This window comes from Giraffa tippelskirchi, chromosome 7, assembly GCF_054371585.1.
Source record: "Giraffa tippelskirchi isolate mGirTip1 chromosome 7, T2T-mGirTip1v1.2.pri, whole genome shotgun sequence".
NCBI classification, from domain to species: domain Eukaryota; kingdom Metazoa; phylum Chordata; class Mammalia; order Artiodactyla; family Giraffidae; genus Giraffa; species Giraffa tippelskirchi.
In genome coordinates, this window is record NC_137281.1 from 65,408,980 (window position 1) to 65,429,712 (window position 20,733).

Here is a 20,733-nt window from a genome sequence, read left to right on the forward strand (position 1 = left end):
AAAAAAAAAAAACAACGACTTAACTTTTCTGAAAGTTTATTTAGTAGCTTCCTTGAGCAGTTCATTGTGAAGCATTTTTTTTTTTTTTCTGTGACATTGGCCTCATTAAAAAGTACGGTTTGCGTTTACTGGATAATTTTGTTCATTGGTTTGTTAGGGAATCTTGGTAATATTTGAGTTTCCTGGGGAGCATGGTCACATGACCTGGCCCTGGCCAATCGGTGCGTTCCACCTCCCTGGCCACTGTGATTGGCTCCGGACTGGGGCAGTGCCCAATCGGGGCCCAGGGCCGGGCCTCACGTTGGAAGCCAGGGGAAGACGAGCTCTCGTCCTGCTGGGGTAGGGGAAGGGGTGGGGCCGGGGGAGGTCAGGCTCCAGCAGTGGGAGGGGCTTGAGGTCCGCCTGCGGCAGTTGGTGACCTTCCTGCTCCCCTCAGGGCAGAGCCGCCGGCCTGAGAATGAGGGCGCTGCTGAGCCCAGGGGCTGGGATGGCCCGTTGCTGCTGTGGTCCCAGAGCTCCACCCGAGACCTGAGGGAGGCCGTCTGCCCGTGAGTCCTCTCCCGCTTGTCTGTCAGCTTGTTTGAAGCATGCTGGGTTTTCTGCCCAGCTGGCTAAGGGGAGTCCCTGGAAATGCAAGGGTGTGGGTTTTGGCAGACTTCAGGGAAGACATGCCAGATGAGCCTGGGAGACTCCAGCTTAATCTGGATTCAGGAGATATCTCTTCGGGCCAGCTAGTAATTGTAGGATAAGCCTAATGAGTCTTCACAGGATGAAGAGAGTAACGTGCCAAGGTAGCAATCGATGTCCTCCTTCGAGAGGATGAAGCTGGTGCTCAGAGAAGGGGGGAACTTGGCCACAGCAAGGAGGTGTGCACCCAGACAGAACCCCCAGATCCGGCCATTTGAGCTCAGGGAGGCCAGTGGTGTGGCTTGTCCCTGTGGCAGGGGCCGAGGCACGCAGCCCACCCTGATTCCTGCGGGGGCCTGACTTGGGAAGTGCCATCTGGTAGCTTTGAGACTCACCAAACCAAATTGCACTGGAGAGAGGAAGGACACCTTCCTTCATCCACCCCCCACCCCCGCCGGATTCCCACATACCCTGACCCCTTTCTCTGGATTTCGGAGCCATTTCCAGAGTCCCGCTCATATGACCTCATTCGAAGTGCACTGTGGACGAGCTGCCATGTGCAGCTGCTACCACAGCAGCCAAGGGCTTTAGCTCCCGAGTACCTCCCTTCCTTTGGAACTTGGGGGCCCTCTACTCCCCACTTGCACACCACAGACCTTTGCTGAGGATTGTGGGGACCCTCACTCAGTTTGCAGCACGTTGTAGCCATCCCTGTCCTCTCAATACCTCCCTTGCAACTCAGCTTGTGAGCTCCTTTGGAGCAGCGTGGCCCACCTGGCTGCAACGGAAGAGACACAGCTGACAGGGAAACAACAGCTTAGATCTGACAGCCGGAAAGCTCTGTCAAAAGGGACCTCCCTCTTCACACCGTAGAGGCTGTAGGAGCCGCCAGGGTTTGGGAACCAGTGCTGGGGCCAAAATGACTCCACAGCTGTTTTCCTTCCTGGGGAGGGTTCTGGCTCCAGTGGGAATGGCTCAAGTCTCCTAAGGTTCTGAAAGCCCACTGTGTGCAGATTCACGGTACACAGAGAGGAGAAGGTGGAGTCCTGCCCTGGAGGTGGGCACAGCTCACGGATGAGCCAGGCAGGCAGGCAGGCAGGCAGGGCATGAGAACACCTGAGCTGCCTTCATGAGTGAATGGTGTGGGGGCAGAGGAAGAGAAGCCGGTCTGCTCCCTCATGTGGTGCCCAGGGCAGGTTGTCCCCAGAGGAAACCCTTACGACGGTGAGGACTATCACTGCTGTTTCCCAAGGGGTTCCGTCGGTGCGTGTCTTCCCCGGAGCGGTCAGGCCGTCTCTAAAGTACACTGGCCATGGGCATTGCCTCTCCTTGGAACTTCCCATGTGTTTCTCTTTTTTATGGAACAGTGATTTTTTAGAGGGGTTCTGGGCCACAAGGTTGTTGGGTCATTTTCTAGCCTTCTGTCGTGAAGAACGCTTTCCTGGGCGTTGGGGTGGTTTGTTGTTCCAGCTCCCTTTCTTGGCTTCTTTTGGGAGCTGGTGCAACAAGAGGAGCTCAGCCTCTGCCTTCTGGCTGAGATGTCACCCTTCAAACAGCAATGCCTGCCTGGAGATAATGATGGCATTTGCCAAAAGGGCTTCGTTTGGCACATGATATCTTGAAAGGACGTACACCGTCCTTTCAGCTATCAAAGGCTAGTTCAAATGACATACAAATGAGAACTCTCCAATGGAGTCTTACAGTAGGTGGAGAGTCCGAAAAAAACTCCTTCAGTCATTTCACTGAGAGTCATTGATTGGGGACACCAAGAATATAGGAAGGAATGCAGAAAGAAAAGATGAAATTGTGTTCAGGATCGGGGGGAGGGATGAACAGGGCGTGCTTGCCTTGAATCCAGGCTTTGTTGGGGGGTGGGGCATAAAGATCGAACGGGTCTGAAACTACAAATTGGGATGGTAACACAGTATCACCAGAGTTACACAACAGTGTTCCCAAATTGCAACAATGATGAAAAAGTTTACTAATCCCAACTTAACCAAGAGAAATACAGGAAACCATACACAAAATAAAACATCACCAGAAAGGTGGAAACAAACCAAATGCAAAGCAGTTCAGGGGAAAGGAACTCCATGTCCCCTGGGGGCAGACCGAGTTGCCGGCGTCCACGGTGAGCAGACAGGGATGGAGGCTGCAGAGCCGACCGCTCCCCTGGACGTGGTGTTTCCGGCAAGGGCTCTGGGTCTCTGCCCAGAGCGGGGGCTCGTTCTTCCTGCAGGGGCGAGTGAGTCATCGTCGGCGTCTGGGTGTTGCGCGGGAGCCAGGGCAGGCTCTCCCTGCCGAGGCGGTGACTCCTCCTCTGCCTCGGGTTCTCCTGCCAAAGCCCGAGCAGGTACAGGTGCACGTGGAGGTGGAGGTTCTGGCTGAGGGGGTGGGACATCAGTGCCTGGGGCTGGGGGCCCTGCAGGCACGGAGATCCGATCTGCCCGGTGTGCTGGCCAGTACCCAGCTGGCCTGGTGTCTCTGCGAGGGCAAGTCTCGGTTCTCCATCTGGCCTCGGTGGATCCCTGGGTCCTGCACCTGGAGCCACCACCTCTGTAGGGACAGGTCTGGGAAGTAGAGCCTGGTTCCAGTTGGAGGCCAGTGCTAGAGCTGGGGGAGAAGCAAAGTTTGCCCACAGGCCAGCCTTGGCATGTGCGTATCCCGGGACAGAAAGCTTCCAAGAGATTCCCAAAGAGTACCCAGGGTCGGATGTCTTTTGGGACTGAAGTGTGCAAGATGGGGGTGGGGGTGTGAGGCCAGCGCTTGCTGCAGGCCCAGCAGCATCTTTCGGGGACTCGTCCGTGTGTAGCTCAGCACCCCCTCCCCACACACTCCCGTGCACCAGCCCCAGCGTCCTCACCTCTGTGCTCTGGCGTGCTGGGCTCCAGGTCCTCCTGCTGCCTCAGAGGCCGGGGTTCTCGGGACTCTGGGTCGGAGCCGGGTGTGCTGAGCTCCGTGGCAGCCTCAGACTGGGCCGCCGGGTGTATCCTGGGCGGTGTCTCGGCAGCAGGCCTTCCCCGCCTCCGCTTCGCCCCCGGTGGGGCTGATGCCTCCGTGGGCACGCTCACCTGGAGCCTGCACTGGGCCTCACGGGCGGGGGGGGGGTGCTCCGACCCCTCCCTCCGGGAGGTGGACGGGGTGTCCCCGTCCTCGGCCTCATCACGTGGGAAGCTCTGCAACGACAGTGACCGTCAGCCAGCCGTGCTGGGAGTTTTCCGAGCTGGGCCTGGCCAGTGGAGCCGCTGCTTCTGCCTGCTCGAACTTCTCTTCCCAGAAGGGTCAGAGACGTGTGTCTGCTCAGATCCCCACCCGGGAGGAAAGAGACCCACCTGAGGGTGTGAGGTCAGCCTGGGCGGCCGGCGCTGCCCGCACTCTCCCCATCCCACCCAGCCTGCTCTCCCCTGGGGTGTGGACACAACTTGTCTGCAGGCTTCTGACCCCACCTCCGCCTGGGCTTCCTTGAGGGAGACACACCCCGAGAAACCCGCATCCACACACACAGGCAAAGGACCCGCTGTTTCCGGGTGGCATGGGAGAGGTGGCCTGGCCCCGCCTGGGGCTCCCCGTGTTACCTTTCTGTTTCTCCGGGCAAAGGGCCAGAGGCCTCTCGGGGGTGCCCTGAGCCAACGTCGACAGGGTGCCCACGCTCACTGCCTGTGAGCTCTCCTGAGGCCCCGGCCTCTGGGCAGGGGCAAGCAGCAGAACATCCTGGCAGCAAGTGATCTGGCTGGGGGCTCCTCTCCGCTCTGGAGGCCTGGATACCCGGGTTGCGGGTTCTGTTGGGTTCTGTTGCCGGCAGGTGACATCATTTCCTGGGGTTCGTGCTGAGGTCCCTTCCCCAAAACTTCGCAAGGGAATCTCTGGGTTTCTGACTGCTCGACCACCCCCCTTAGGCCATGTGCAGGCACAGTGACAGCCACACAGCCCAGCCCACAGCCCTGGGGAGGCCTGGGTGCAGCCAGGGCCTGAGCTCCGAGGACCCCGCTGCTCTCAGATCAGGCTCCTTCTTCTCATAAGTGGTGTGGCCCTGGACAAGCATATGCCCCTCAGGGTTTCCCCGGTCTCTCCATCTGCAGAGTGGGGGTCATTCTCCCATCTGTTTCCTAGGTCTGTCGGCCTACGAGCAGCTCCATGCCTTTCCACCTGGGGCCGATATCACGTGGAGCTTGTGCGCTGAGACTTCAGAAAGAAAGACTCCATCCAGGGCTGACACAGCACAGAATGGGGCAGAACGAGGCCTGGATGCGCCGTGGTACCCAGGAAAAGGCACTCCCCCTCCTGACTGTTTTGAGACCCCGCATGCAAGTTGGAGGACCGAAAGGAAGACTCGAAGGTCTCCCTCTCTGATACAAAAGAGTAGCCAACTTTCTGGTCCTCTGTTTCCATTGAGATTCTGTTCAAGTGTCCCAGCTCGGCTTCTGCGGGTGGCTGAGCTTCTAATGGCTCCCTGTGTTCTTGTCTTTTCCGCTCCAAACCTTCCGTCCTTTTCCCCCTTCTGGGGTGGATGGGCGCTGTCATTGCTTGTACCTTCGAGACAGATTGATGAAAAGTCTGGACCATCGACTCCTTTCCTCTCTTTGGTTCCGTGTCTCTCTCTGGCTGTGTCCCTCTCTTTTCCTTTTTCGATTCAGTCTGTGTCTTCCTCTTTCTCTCTCGTGTGTGGATGGATGGATGCTAGGAATGCACATGTATATGATTAGATGAGGGTTATGTTTTAGGGATAGGTTAGAGGGAGAGAAAGGCTTTAGGTCGGAGTTGGTCATGGGGGAAGGGTCAAGGGTGGTGGTGGTGTTTCTTGGAATCTGAGTGCTGTGCATTCTTCGTCTCTTTCCATATGAACCCCTTCTCAGATACACCACTTGCAAGGAGTCTCTCATGTTCCGTTTCCTATCTTTTGCATTTGTGAATGCTTAGCTTCTCTGTTGTGAAGAGGTTCCATTGGATGGATACCCATTGGTGTACTTGGTTTCCCTCTTTCCCTTACTTGAAGAGACCCATTTCTACCTCTGCCCAGCAAATGGCAAGGAGACTCTGATGTTAAGGAGCCTTTGACCTACGCTTCTTTCTAGCTATCTCATGACATCAGTCTTTAGGGTGAGGTTTTTCCCCGATATTGAGGTGGTGTGAGATCAAAACCAATAGCGTTCTTCAGATGTAGCTGTCTGGTTTTCCCATGGACATTGATTGAAGAGGCTTTCTTGTTCCCATTTGGATATTCTCCCCTTCTGTGTCAGAGATGAGTTGACCTTGGATGCCGGGGTTTGTTTCTGGACCCTCAACTTTATTCCATCGATCTGGATCTGTGTGTGTTGTTGTATTCCCAATAGCATACTGTCCTGCTGCTGCCGCTGCGGCTAAGTCACTTCAGTCGTGTCTGACTCTGCGCGACCCCATGGCCTGCAGCCTACCAGGCTCCTCCGTCCAGGGCATTTTCCAGGCAAGAGTACTGGAGTGGGTCGCCATCGCCTTCTCCGATACTCTCCTGAGGATCCTAGTTTGGTCGTCTAATTTCCTTTCACACAACCTTGGACGTCCGTATCGGGGCTTTTTCGTCGGATTGTATTGACAATTTAGGCTCTTTTCTGTTTCCGTAACCCCTTTTGCAATTCTTTGTTCGGTGCGAACATGCATTGGCATTTTGGGAGGAATAGCATCGAAGCTGTGGATTGCCTTGTGGGGCTGTGACATCATTTTCCCAATAGGAATTCTTTCAAGCCCTGAGCACAGCTTCTCTTTCCAGTGATTGGTGTGGGCTTGATCTTCTTTCTTCCATCTCTCGCCGTTTTGTGAGAACAGGTCCTTCCTTCCCTTCTGGGTTAGATGGACTCGTGGGTATCACTTCAGTGAATGGCATTGTCAGTGGGGGTGATAATTCCCTTCTCATTGGAAGACTTTGCTGTGAGTATTAGAAGTGCAAGTGATTTCTCTTCCCCTTCCTCCCTGTCCATCTCTCAGAGCCACCGGGAAACAGAGGCCTCATCCAGGGTCACACAGGCCTGAGGGAGTGCAACTAGACTGTTGTTTCTTCAGGCCCTCAGTGCTGGACATCATCCGGGATACTCTGTGTGTGTCTTCCTCAGTCTGGCGTCCCTTCAGACCTTTCCCTAGTTTTCACAGGCTTGTTGTGTTGGTGTTCTTTGTCTGTTTGGAGACACGTCCTTGAGAAGCTTTGTGTTTCCACTCATTCGTCTCGCGATGTATGACCTGTCTTTTGCTTTTGTAATGAGGTCTTTCCCACGGTAGATACCTTTGATTTTGCAAAGTCCAGTGTATTCTCTGGGTTGTTTTGTGGACTGCCTTTTAGTTTTGTGTGTGAAGACTCAAAGCACGTGTCCGGTTTCTGCTCATTGTTCTTCTAGATTTGTGACAAGTTTTCATGGAAACTTTGTCTAGGGATAACTGGAAGTGAACTCGGTGTAAGGTGTCAAGTCTCCATCTCCATTCATGTCATGCCCTGCAGTTTCCAATTCCCTGTTCCTGAGTGGTTTTGGAGACCTTGTGGGAAGTTTGGTTGCATCGGAGTTTGCATTTCCACCTTGAGTAGATTCACACTGTTCTGCCCTCAGGGACACTGTCAAGGGGGAGTGAGGAGCAGCCTGCACTTGCAGCAGTGACCACACGGTGGGGCGAGTGCTGCTGTCCCCTCTGGGAGCCCCAGGCCACAGGCATCCCAGTGAGGAGCCAGCTCTGTGTTCAGCTGAAAGGAGTTAGTCTCTCAGGAGCCTCTGAGCCCTTGCCTTTGGATCACCCAGGGTGGGCATTTACTGTGACAGAAAAAAATTGCCCTGAATTCCATGGACGGAAGAGCCTGGCTGTGTAGAGTTCGTGAGTTGCCGTGAATCAGACACAACTGAGGACACAAAAACTCAATAGACTAAAACACTTTTTGGGGGTGGGGGGAGTGAAAGGGGGTGATGTGGGGTTTTTTGTCTTATATAATAGCCAAGGGAAATCTAGTTTAAACCTAAATTCACATAGATGGGAAAGGTATAGCTCTCCGTCACCCTATTAAAAAAAAAAAACAACGACTTAACTTTTCTGAAAGTTTATTTAGTAGCTTCCTTGAGCAGTTCATTGTGAAGCATTTTTTTTTTTTTCTGTGACATTGGCCTCATTAAAAAGTACGGTTTGCGTTTACTGGATAATTTTGTTCATTGGTTTGTTAGGGAATCTTGGTAATATTTGAGTTTCCTGGGGAGCATGGTCACATGACCTGGCCCTGGCCAATCGGTGCGTTCCACCTCCCTGGCCACTGTGATTGGCTCCGGACTGGGGCAGTGCCCAATCGGGGCCCAGGGCCGGGCCTCACGTTGGAAGCCAGGGGAAGACGAGCTCTCGTCCTGCTGGGGTAGGGGAAGGGGTGGGGCCGGGGGAGGTCAGGCTCCAGCAGTGGGAGGGGCTTGAGGTCCGCCTGCGGCAGTTGGTGACCTTCCTGCTCCCCTCAGGGCAGAGCCGCCGGCCTGAGAATGAGGGCGCTGCTGAGCCCAGGGGCTGGGATGGCCCGTTGCTGCTGTGGTCCCAGAGCTCCACCCGAGACCTGAGGGAGGCCGTCTGCCCGTGAGTCCTCTCCCGCTTGTCTGTCAGCTTGTTTGAAGCATGCTGGGTTTTCTGCCCAGCTGGCTAAGGGGAGTCCCTGGAAATGCAAGGGTGTGGGTTTTGGCAGACTTCAGGGAAGACATGCCAGATGAGCCTGGGAGACTCCAGCTTAATCTGGATTCAGGAGATATCTCTTCGGGCCAGCTAGTAATTGTAGGATAAGCCTAATGAGTCTTCACAGGATGAAGAGAGTAACGTGCCAAGGTAGCAATCGATGTCCTCCTTCGAGAGGATGAAGCTGGTGCTCAGAGAAGGGGGGAACTTGGCCACAGCAAGGAGGTGTGCACCCAGACAGAACCCCCAGATCCGGCCATTTGAGCTCAGGGAGGCCAGTGGTGTGGCTTGTCCCTGTGGCAGGGGCCGAGGCACGCAGCCCACCCTGATTCCTGCGGGGGCCTGACTTGGGAAGTGCCATCTGGTAGCTTTGAGACTCACCAAACCAAATTGCACTGGAGAGAGGAAGGACACCTTCCTTCATCCACCCCCCACCCCCGCCGGATTCCCACATACCCTGACCCCTTTCTCTGGATTTCGGAGCCATTTCCAGAGTCCCGCTCATATGACCTCATTCGAAGTGCACTGTGGACGAGCTGCCATGTGCAGCTGCTACCACAGCAGCCAAGGGCTTTAGCTCCCGAGTACCTCCCTTCCTTTGGAACTTGGGGGCCCTCTACTCCCCACTTGCACACCACAGACCTTTGCTGAGGATTGTGGGGACCCTCACTCAGTTTGCAGCACGTTGTAGCCATCCCTGTCCTCTCAATACCTCCCTTGCAACTCAGCTTGTGAGCTCCTTTGGAGCAGCGTGGCCCACCTGGCTGCAACGGAAGAGACACAGCTGACAGGGAAACAACAGCTTAGATCTGACAGCCGGAAAGCTCTGTCAAAAGGGACCTCCCTCTTCACACCGTAGAGGCTGTAGGAGCCGCCAGGGTTTGGGAACCAGTGCTGGGGCCAAAATGACTCCACAGCTGTTTTCCTTCCTGGGGAGGGTTCTGGCTCCAGTGGGAATGGCTCAAGTCTCCTAAGGTTCTGAAAGCCCACTGTGTGCAGATTCACGGTACACAGAGAGGAGAAGGTGGAGTCCTGCCCTGGAGGTGGGCACAGCTCACGGATGAGCCAGGCAGGCAGGCAGGCAGGCAGGGCATGAGAACACCTGAGCTGCCTTCATGAGTGAATGGTGTGGGGGCAGAGGAAGAGAAGCCGGTCTGCTCCCTCATGTGGTGCCCAGGGCAGGTTGTCCCCAGAGGAAACCCTTACGACGGTGAGGACTATCACTGCTGTTTCCCAAGGGGTTCCGTCGGTGCGTGTCTTCCCCGGAGCGGTCAGGCCGTCTCTAAAGTACACTGGCCATGGGCATTGCCTCTCCTTGGAACTTCCCATGTGTTTCTCTTTTTTATGGAACAGTGATTTTTTAGAGGGGTTCTGGGCCACAAGGTTGTTGGGTCATTTTCTAGCCTTCTGTCGTGAAGAACGCTTTCCTGGGCGTTGGGGTGGTTTGTTGTTCCAGCTCCCTTTCTTGGCTTCTTTTGGGAGCTGGTGCAACAAGAGGAGCTCAGCCTCTGCCTTCTGGCTGAGATGTCACCCTTCAAACAGCAATGCCTGCCTGGAGATAATGATGGCATTTGCCAAAAGGGCTTCGTTTGGCACATGATATCTTGAAAGGACGTACACCGTCCTTTCAGCTATCAAAGGCTAGTTCAAATGACATACAAATGAGAACTCTCCAATGGAGTCTTACAGTAGGTGGAGAGTCCGAAAAAAACTCCTTCAGTCATTTCACTGAGAGTCATTGATTGGGGACACCAAGAATATAGGAAGGAATGCAGAAAGAAAAGATGAAATTGTGTTCAGGATCGGGGGGAGGGATGAACAGGGCGTGCTTGCCTTGAATCCAGGCTTTGTTGGGGGGTGGGGCATAAAGATCGAACGGGTCTGAAACTACAAATTGGGATGGTAACACAGTATCACCAGAGTTACACAACAGTGTTCCCAAATTGCAACAATGATGAAAAAGTTTACTAATCCCAACTTAACCAAGAGAAATACAGGAAACCATACACAAAATAAAACATCACCAGAAAGGTGGAAACAAACCAAATGCAAAGCAGTTCAGGGGAAAGGAACTCCATGTCCCCTGGGGGCAGACCGAGTTGCCGGCGTCCACGGTGAGCAGACAGGGATGGAGGCTGCAGAGCCGACCGCTCCCCTGGACGTGGTGTTTCCGGCAAGGGCTCTGGGTCTCTGCCCAGAGCGGGGGCTCGTTCTTCCTGCAGGGGCGAGTGAGTCATCGTCGGCGTCTGGGTGTTGCGCGGGAGCCAGGGCAGGCTCTCCCTGCCGAGGCGGTGACTCCTCCTCTGCCTCGGGTTCTCCTGCCAAAGCCCGAGCAGGTACAGGTGCACGTGGAGGTGGAGGTTCTGGCTGAGGGGGTGGGACATCAGTGCCTGGGGCTGGGGGCCCTGCAGGCACGGAGATCCGATCTGCCCGGTGTGCTGGCCAGTACCCAGCTGGCCTGGTGTCTCTGCGAGGGCAAGTCTCGGTTCTCCATCTGGCCTCGGTGGATCCCTGGGTCCTGCACCTGGAGCCACCACCTCTGTAGGGACAGGTCTGGGAAGTAGAGCCTGGTTCCAGTTGGAGGCCAGTGCTAGAGCTGGGGGAGAAGCAAAGTTTGCCCACAGGCCAGCCTTGGCATGTGCGTATCCCGGGACAGAAAGCTTCCAAGAGATTCCCAAAGAGTACCCAGGGTCGGATGTCTTTTGGGACTGAAGTGTGCAAGATGGGGGTGGGGGTGTGAGGCCAGCGCTTGCTGCAGGCCCAGCAGCATCTTTCGGGGACTCGTCCGTGTGTAGCTCAGCACCCCCTCCCCACACACTCCCGTGCACCAGCCCCAGCGTCCTCACCTCTGTGCTCTGGCGTGCTGGGCTCCAGGTCCTCCTGCTGCCTCAGAGGCCGGGGTTCTCGGGACTCTGGGTCGGAGCCGGGTGTGCTGAGCTCCGTGGCAGCCTCAGACTGGGCCGCCGGGTGTATCCTGGGCGGTGTCTCGGCAGCAGGCCTTCCCCGCCTCCGCTTCGCCCCCGGTGGGGCTGATGCCTCCGTGGGCACGCTCACCTGGAGCCTGCACTGGGCCTCACGGGCGGGGGGGTGGTGCTCCGACCCCTCCCTCCGGGAGGTGGACGGGGTGTCCCCGTCCTCGGCCTCATCACGTGGGAAGCTCTGCAACGACAGTGACCGTCAGCCAGCCGTGCTGGGAGTTTTCCGAGCTGGGCCTGGCCAGTGGAGCCGCTGCTTCTGCCTGCTCGAACTTCTCTTCCCAGAAGGGTCAGAGACGTGTGTCTGCTCAGATCCCCACCCGGGAGGAAAGAGACCCACCTGAGGGTGTGAGGTCAGCCTGGGCGGCCGGCGCTGCCCGCACTCTCCCCATCCCACCCAGCCTGCTCTCCCCTGGGGTGTGGACACAACTTGTCCGCAGGCTTCTGACCCCACATCCGCCTGGGCTTCATTGAGGGAGACACACCCCGAGAAACCCGCATCCACACACACAGGCAAAGGACACGGTGTTTCCGGGTGGCATGGGAGAGGTGGCCTGGCCCCGCCTGGGGCTCCCCGTGTTACCTTTCTGTTTCTCCGGGCAAAGGGCCAGAGGCCTCTCGGGGGTGCCCTGAGCCAACGTCGACAGGGTGCCCACGCACACTGCCTGTGAGCTCTCCTGAGGCCCCGGCCTCTGGGCAGGGGCAAACAGCAGAACATCCTGGCAGCAAGTGATCTGGCTGGGGGCTCCTCTCCGCTCTGGAGGCCTGGATACCCGGGTTGTGGGTTCTGTTGGGTTCTGTTGCCGGCAGGTGACATCATTTCCTGGGGTTCGTGCTGAGGTCCCTTCCCCAAAACTTCGCAAGGGAATCTCTGGGTTTCTGACTGCTCGACCACCCCCCTTAGGCCATGTGCAGGCACAGTGACAGCCACACAGCCCAGCCCACAGCCCTGGGGAGGCCTGGGTGCAGCCAGGGCCTGAGCTCCGAGGACCCCGCTGCTCTCAGACCAGGCTCCTTCTTCTCATAAGTGGTGTGGCCCTGGACAAGCATATGCCCCTCAGGGTTTCCCCGGTCTCTCCATCTGCAGAGTGGGGGTCATTCTCCCATCTGTTTCCTAGGTCTGTCGACCTACGAGCAGCTCCATGCCTTTCCACCTGGGGCCGATATCACGTGGAGCTTGTGCGCTGAGACTTCAGAAAGAAAGACTCCATCCAGGGCTGACACAGCACAGAATGGGGCAGAACGAGGCCTGGATGCGCCGTGGTACCCAGGAAAAGGCACTCCCCCTCCTGACTGTTTGGAGACCCCGCATGCAAGTTGGAGGACTGAAAGGAAGACTCGAAGGTCTCCCTCTCTGATACAAAAGAGTAGCCAACTTTCTGGTCCTCTGTTTCCATTGAGATTCTGTTCAAGTGTCCCAGCTCGGCTTCTGCGGGTGGCTGAGCTTCTAATGGCTCCCTGTGTTCTTGTCTTTTCCTCTCCAAACCTTCCGTCCTTTTCCCCCTTCTGGGGTGGATGGGCGCTGTCATTGCTTGTACCTTCGAGACAGATTGATGAAAAGTCTGGACCATCGACTCCTTTCCTCTCTTTGGTTCCGTGTCTCTCTCTGGCTGTGTCCCTCTCTTTTCCTTTTTCGATTCAGTCTGTGTCTTCCTCTTTCTCTCTCGTGTGTGGATGGATGGATGCTAGGAATGCACATGTATATGATTAGATGAGGGTTATGTTTTAGGGATAGGTTAGAGGGAGAGAAAGGCTTTAGGTCGGAGTTGGTCATGGGGGAAGGGTCAAGGGTGGTGGTGGTGTTTCTTGGAATCTGAGTGCTGTGCATTCTTCGTCTCTTTCCATATGAACCCCTTCTCAGATACACCACTTGCAAGGAGTCTCTCATGTTCCGTTTCCTATCTTTTGCATTTGTGAATGCTTAGCTTCTCTGTTGTGAAGAGGTTCCATTGGATGGAAACCCATTGGTGTACTTGGTTTCCCTCTTTCCCTTACTTGAAGAGACCCATTTCTACCTCCGCCCAGCAAATGGCAAGGAGACTCTGATGTTAAGGAGCCTTTGACCTACGCTTCTTTCTAGCTATCTCATGACATCAGTCTTTAGGGTGAGGTTATTCCCCGATATTGAGGTGGTGTGAGATCAAAACCAATAGCGTTCTTCAGATGTAGCTGTCTGGTTTTCCCATGGACATTGATTGAAGAGGCTTTCTTGTTCCCATTTGGATATTCTCCCCTTCTGTGTCAGAGATGAGTTGACCTTGGATGCCGGGGTTTGTTTCTGGACCCTCAACTTTATTCCATCGATCTGGATCTGTGTGTGTTGTTGTATTCCCAATAGCATACTGTCCTGCTGCTGCCGCTGCGGCTAAGTCACTTCAGTCGTGTCTGACTCTGCGCGACCCCATGGCCTGCAGCCTACCAGGCTCCTCCGTCCAGGGCATTTTCCAGGCAAGAGTACTGGAGTGGGTCGCCATCGCCTTCTCCGATACTCTCCTGAGGATCCTAGTTTGGTCGTCTAATTTCCTTTCACACAACCTTGGACGTCCGTATCGGGGCTTTTTCGTCGGATTGTATTGACAATTTAGGCTCTTTTCTGTTTCCGTAACCCCTTTTGCAATTCTTTATTCGGTGCGAACATGCATTGGCATTTTGGGAGGAATAGCATCGAAGCTGTGGATTGCCTTGTGGGGCTGTGACATCATTTTCCCAATAGAAATTCTTTCAAGCCCTGAGCACAGCTTCTCTTTCCAGTGATTGGTGTTGGCTTGATCTTCTTTCTTCCATCTCTCGCCGTTTTGTGAGAACAGGTCCTTCCTTCCCTTCTGGCTTAGATGGACTCGTGGGTATCACTTCAGTGAATGGCATTGTCAGTGGGGGTGATAATTCCCTTCTCATTGGAAGACTTTGCTGTGAGTATTAGAAGTGCAAGTGATTTCTCTTCCCCTTCCTCCCTGTCCATCTCTCAGAGCCACCGGGAAACAGAGGCCTCATCCAGGGTCACACAGGCCTGAGGGAGTGCAACTAGACTGTTGTTTCTTCAGGCCCTCAGTGCTGGACATCATCCGGGATACTCTGTGTGTGTCTTCCTCAGTCTGGCGTCCCTTCAGACCTTTCCCTAGTTTTCACAGGCTTGTTGTGTTGGTGTTCTTTGTCTGTTTGGAGACACGTCCTTGAGAAGCTTTGTGTTTCCACTCATTCGTCTCGCGATGTATGACCTGTCTTTTGCTTTTGTAATGAGGTCTTTCCCACGGTAGATACCTTTGATTTTGCAAAGTCCAGTGTATTCTCTGGGTTGTTTTGTGGACTGCCTTTTAGTTTTGTGTGTGAAGACTCAAAGCACGTGTCCGGTTTCTGCTCATTGTTCTTCTAGATTTGTGACAAGTTTTCATGGAAACTTTGTCTAGGGATAACTGGAAGTGAACTCGGTGTAAGGTGTCAAGTCTCCATCTCCATTCATGTCATGCCCTGCAGTTTCCAATTCCCTGTTCCTGAGTGGTTTTGGAGACCTTGTGGGAAGTTTGGTTGCATCGGAGTTTGCATTTCCACCTTGAGTAGATTCACACTGTTCTGCCCTCAGGGACACTGTCAAGGGGGAGTGAGGAGCAGCCTGCACTTGCAGCAGTGACCACACGGTGGGGCGAGTGCTGCTGTTCCCTCTGGGAGCCCCAGGCCACAGGCATCCCAGTGAGGAGCCAGCTCTGTGCTCAGCTGAAAGGAGTTAGTCTCTCAGGAGCCTCTGAGCCCTTGCCTTTGGATCACCCAGGGTGGGCATTTACTGTGACAGAAAAAAATTGCCCTGAATTCCATGGACGGAAGAGCCTGGCTGTGTAGAGTTCGTGAGTTGCCGTGAATCAGACACAACTGAGGACACAAAAACTCAATAGACTAAAACACTTTTTGGGGGTGGGGGGAGTGAAAGGGGGTGATGTGGGGTTTTTTGTCTTATATAATAGCCAAGGGAAATCTAGTTTAAACCTAAATTCACATAGATGGGAAAGGTATAGCTCTCCGTCACCCTATTAAAAAAAAAAAAAACAACGACTTAACTTTTCTGAAAGTTTATTTAGTAGCTTCCTTGAGCAGTTCATTGTGAAGCATTTTTTTTTTTTTCTGTGACATTGGCCTCATTAAAAAGTACGGTTTGCGTTTACTGGATAATTTTGTTCATTGGTTTGTTAGGGAATCTTGGTAATATTTGAGTTTCCTGGGGAGCATGGTCACATGACCTGGCCCTGGCCAATCGGTGCGTTCCACCTCCCTGGCCACTGTGATTGGCTCCGGACTGGGGCAGTGCCCAATCGGGGCCCAGGGCCGGGCCTCACGTTGGAAGCCAGGGGAAGACGAGCTCTCGTCCTGCTGGGGTAGGGGAAGGGGTGGGGCCGGGGGAGGTCAGGCTCCAGCAGTGGGAGGGGCTTGAGGTCCGCCTGCGGCAGTTGGTGACCTTCCTGCTCCCCTCAGGGCAGAGCCGCCGGCCTGAGAATGAGGGCGCTGCTGAGCCCAGGGGCTGGGATGGCCCGTTGCTGCTGTGGTCCCAGAGCTCCACCCGAGACCTGAGGGAGGCCGTCTGCCCGTGAGTCCTCTCCCGCTTGTCTGTCAGCTTGTTTGAAGCATGCTGGGTTTTCTGCCCAGCTGGCTAAGGGGAGTCCCTGGAAATGCAAGGGTGTGGGTTTTGGCAGACTTCAGGGAAGACATGCCAGATGAGCCTGGGAGACTCCAGCTTAATCTGGATTCAGGAGATATCTCTTCGGGCCAGCTAGTAATTGTAGGATAAGCCTAATGAGTCTTCACAGGATGAAGAGAGTAACGTGCCAAGGTAGCAATCGATGTCCTCCTTCGAGAGGATGAAGCTGGTGCTCAGAGAAGGGGGGAACTTGGCCACAGCAAGGAGGTGTGCACCCAGACAGAACCCCCAGATCCGGCCATTTGAGCTCAGGGAGGCCAGTGGTGTGGCTTGTCCCTGTGGCAGGGGCCGAGGCACGCAGCCCACCCTGATTCCTGCGGGGGCCTGACTTGGGAAGTGCCATCTGGTAGCTTTGAGACTCACCAAACCAAATTGCACTGGAGAGAGGAAGGACACCTTCCTTCATCCACCCCCCACCCCCGCCGGATTCCCACATACCCTGACCCCTTTCTCTGGATTTCGGAGCCATTTCCAGAGTCCCGCTCATATGACCTCATTCGAAGTGCACTGTGGACGAGCTGCCATGTGCAGCTGCTACCACAGCAGCCAAGGGCTTTAGCTCCCGAGTACCTCCCTTCCTTTGGAACTTGGGGGCCCTCTACTCCCCACTTGCACACCACAGACCTTTGCTGAGGATTGTGGGGACCCTCACTCAGTTTGCAGCACGTTGTAGCCATCCCTGTCCTCTCAATACCTCCCTTGCAACTCAGCTTGTGAGCTCCTTTGGAGCAGCGTGGCCCACCTGGCTGCAACGGAAGAGACACAGCTGACAGGGAAACAACAGCTTAGATCTGACAGCCGGAAAGCTCTGTCAAAAGGGACCTCCCTCTTCACACCGTAGAGGCTGTAGGAGCCGCCAGGGTTTGGGAACCAGTGCTGGGGCCAAAATGACTCCACAGCTGTTTTCCTTCCTGGGGAGGGTTCTGGCTCCAGTGGGAATGGCTCAAGTCTCCTAAGGTTCTGAAAGCCCACTGTGTGCAGATTCACGGTACACAGAGAGGAGAAGGTGGAGTCCTGCCCTGGAGGTGGGCACAGCTCACGGATGAGCCAGGCAGGCAGGCAGGCAGGCAGGGCATGAGAACACCTGAGCTGCCTTCATGAGTGAATGGTGTGGGGGCAGAGGAAGAGAAGCCGGTCTGCTCCCTCATGTGGTGCCCAGGGCAGGTTGTCCCCAGAGGAAACCCTTACGACGGTGAGGACTATCACTGCTGTTTCCCAAGGGGTTCCGTCGGTGCGTGTCTTCCCCGGAGCGGTCAGGCCGTCTCTAAAGTACACTGGCCATGGGCATTGCCTCTCCTTGGAACTTCCCATGTGTTTCTCTTTTTTATGGAACAGTGATTTTTTAGAGGGGTTCTGGGCCACAAGGTTGTTGGGTCATTTTCTAGCCTTCTGTCGTGAAGAACGCTTTCCTGGGCGTTGGGGTGGTTTGTTGTTCCAGCTCCCTTTCTTGGCTTCTTTTGGGAGCTGGTGCAACAAGAGGAGCTCAGCCTCTGCCTTCTGGCTGAGATGTCACCCTTCAAACAGCAATGCCTGCCTGGAGATAATGATGGCATTTGCCAAAAGGGCTTCGTTTGGCACATGATATCTTGAAAGGACGTACACCGTCCTTTCAGCTATCAAAGGCTAGTTCAAATGACATACAAATGAGAACTCTCCAATGGAGTCTTACAGTAGGTGGAGAGTCCGAAAAAAACTCCTTCAGTCATTTCACTGAGAGTCATTGATTGGGGACACCAAGAATATAGGAAGGAATGCAGAAAGAAAAGATGAAATTGTGTTCAGGATCGGGGGGAGGGATGAACAGGGCGTGCTTGCCTTGAATCCAGGCTTTGTTGGGGGGTGGGGCATAAAGATCGAACGGGTCTGAAACTACAAATTGGGATGGTAACACAGTATCACCAGAGTTACACAACAGTGTTCCCAAATTGCAACAATGATGAAAAAGTTTACTAATCCCAACTTAACCAAGAGAAATACAGGAAACCATACACAAAATAAAACATCACCAGAAAGGTGGAAACAAACCAAATGCAAAGCAGTTCAGGGGAAAGGAACTCCATGTCCCCTGGGGGCAGACCGAGTTGCCGGCGTCCACGGTGAGCAGACAGGGATGGAGGCTGCAGAGCCGACCGCTCCCCTGGACGTGGTGTTTCCGGCAAGGGCTCTGGGTCTCTGCCCAGAGCGGGGGCTCGTTCTTCCTGCAGGGGCGAGTGAGTCATCGTCGGCGTCTGGGTGTTGCGCGGGAGCCAGGGCAGGCTCTCCCTGCCGAGGCGGTGACTCCTCCTCTGCCTCGGGTTCTCCTGCCAAAGCCCGAGCAGGTACAGGTGCACGTGGAGGTGGAGGTTCTGGCTGAGGGGGTGGGACATCAGTGCCTGGGGCTGGGGGCCCTGCAGGCACGGAGATCCGATCTGCCCGGTGTGCTGGCCAGTACCCAGCTGGCCTGGTGTCTCTGCGAGGGCAAGTCTCGGTTCTCCATCTGGCCTCGGTGGATCCCTGGGTCCTGCACCTGGAGCCACCACCTCTGTAGGGACAGGTCTGGGAAGTAGAGCCTGGTTCCAGTTGGAGGCCAGTGCTAGAGCTGGGGGAGAAGCAAAGTTTGCCCACAGGCCAGCCTTGGCATGTGCGTATCCCGGGACAGAAAGCTTCCAAGAGATTCCCAAAGAGTACCCAGGGTCGGATGTCTTTTGGGACTGAAGTGTGCAAGATGGGGGTGGGGGTGTGAGGCCAGCGCTTGCTGCAGGCCCAGCAGCATCTTTCGGGGACTCGTCCGTGTGTAGCTCAGCACCCCCTCCCCACACACTCCCGTGCACCAGCCCCAGCGTCCTCACCTCTGTGCTCTGGCGTGCTGGGCTCCAGGTCCTCCTGCTGCCTCAGAGGCCGGGGTTCTCGGGACTCTGGGTCGGAGCCGGGTGTGCTGAGCTCCGTGGCAGCCTCAGACTGGGCCGCCGGGTGTATCCTGGGCGGTGTCTCGGCAGCAGGCCTTCCCCGCCTCCGCTTCGCCCCCGGTGGGGCTGATGCCTCCGTGGGCACGCTCACCTGGAGCCTGCACTGGGCCTCACGGGCGGGGGGGGGGTGCTCCGACCCCTCCCTCCGGGAGGTGGACGGGGTGTCCCCGTCCTCGGCCTCATCACGTGGGAAGCTCTGCAACGACAGTGACCGTCAGCCAGCCGTGCTGGGAGTTTTCCGAGCTGGGCCTGGCCAGTGGAGCCGCTGCTTCTGCCTGCTCGAACTTCTCTTCCCAGAAGGGTCAGAGACGTGTGTCTGCTCAGATCCCCACCCGGGAGGAAAGAGACCCACCTGAGGGTGTGAGGTCAGCCTGGGCGGCCGGCGCTGCCCGCACTCTCCCCATCCCACCCAGCCTGCTCTCCCCTGGGGTGTGGACACAACTTGTCTGCAGGCTTCTGACCCCACCTCCGCCTGGGCTTCCTTGAGGGAGACACACCCCGAGAAACCCGCATCCACACACACAGGCAAAGGACCCGCTGTTTCCGGGTGGCATGGGAGAGGTGGCCTGGCCCCGCCTGGGGCTCCCCGTGTTACCTTTCTGTTTCTCCGGGCAAAGGGCCAGAGGCCTCTCGGGGGTGCCCTGAGCCAACGTCGACAGGGTGCCCACGCTCACTGCCTGTGAGCTCTCCTGAGGCCCCGGCCTCTGGGCAGGGGCAAGCAGCAGAACATCCTGGCAGCAAGTGATCTGGCTGGGGGCTCCTCTCCGCTCTGGAGGCCTGGATACCCGGGTTGCGGGTTCTGTTGGGTTCTGTTGCCGGCAGGTGACATCATTTCCTGGGGTTCGTGCTGAGGTCCCTTCCCCAAAACTTCGCAAGGGAATCTCTGGGTTTCTGACTGCTCGACCACCCCCCTTAGGCCATGTGCAGGCACAGTGACAGCCACACAGCCCAGCCCACAGCCCTGGGGAGGCCTGGGTGCAGCCAGGGCCTGAGCTCCGAGGACCCCGCTGCTCTCAGATCAGGCTCCTTCTTCTCATAAGTGGTGTGGCCCTGGACAAGCATATGCCCCTCAGGGTTTCCCCGGTCTCTCCATCTGCAGAGTGGGGGTCATTCTCCCATCTGTTTCCTAGGTCTGTCGGCCTACGAGCAGCTCCATGCCTTTCCACCTGGGGCCGATATCACGTGGAGCTTGTGCGCTGAGACTTCAGAAAGAAAGACTCCATCCAGGGCTGACACAGCACAGAATGGGGCAGAACGAGGCCTGGATGCGCCGTGGTACCCAGGAAAAGGCACTCCCCCTCCTGACTGTTTTGAGACCCCGCATGCAAGTTGGAGGACCGAAAGGAAGACTCGAAGGTCTCCCTCTCTGATACAAAAGAGTAGCCAACTTTCTGGTCCTCTGTTTCCATTGAGATTCTGTTCAAGTGTCCCAGCTCGGCTTCTGCGGGTGGCTGAGCTTCTAATGGCTCCCTGTGTTCTTGTCTTTTCCGCTCCAAACCTTCCGTCCTTTTCCCCCTTCTGGGGTGGATGGGCGCTGTCATTGCTTGTACCTTCGAGACAGATTGATGAAAAGTCTGGACCATCGACTCCTTTCCTCTCTTTGGTTCCGTGTCTCTCTCTGGCTGTGTCCCTCTCTTTTCCTTTTTCGATTCAGTCTGTGTCTTCCTCTTTCTCTCTCGTGTGTGGATGGATGGATGCTAGGAATGCACATGTATATGATTAGATGAGGGTTATGTTTTAGGGATAGGTTAGAGGGAGAGAAAGGCTTTAGGTCGGAGTTGGTCATGGGGGAAGGGTCAAGGGTGGTGGTGGTGTTTCTTGGAATCTGAGTGCTGTGCATTCTTCGTCTCTTTCC

General features: G+C 55.7%; 1 protein-coding gene across 2 annotated transcripts; it reads right to left on the bottom strand.

Annotated features, from left to right (window-relative positions):
* Nucleotides 1–10,214: 10,214 nt before the first annotated feature.
* LOC145514106 (uncharacterized) lies at nt 10,215–12,013 on the bottom strand. Of its 2 annotated transcripts, none has more exons than XM_081511197.1 (3): nt 11,836–12,013; nt 11,124–11,436; nt 10,215–10,873 (listed from the first exon to the last, which is right to left on the bottom strand). In XM_081511197.1, the coding sequence occupies exons 1-3, from the start codon at nt 11,968–11,970 to the stop codon at nt 10,245–10,247; spliced, it is 1,077 nt and encodes a 358-aa protein (XP_081367323.1). In that variant the 5' UTR covers nt 11,971–12,013; the 3' UTR covers nt 10,215–10,244. The 2 variants fall into 2 exon arrangements, with proteins under 2 accessions (XP_081367323.1, XP_081367324.1); XM_081511198.1 differs by having other exon boundaries at nt 10,215–10,816; nt 11,836–12,005.
* Between the last annotated feature and the right edge of the window lie 8,720 nt (nt 12,014–20,733).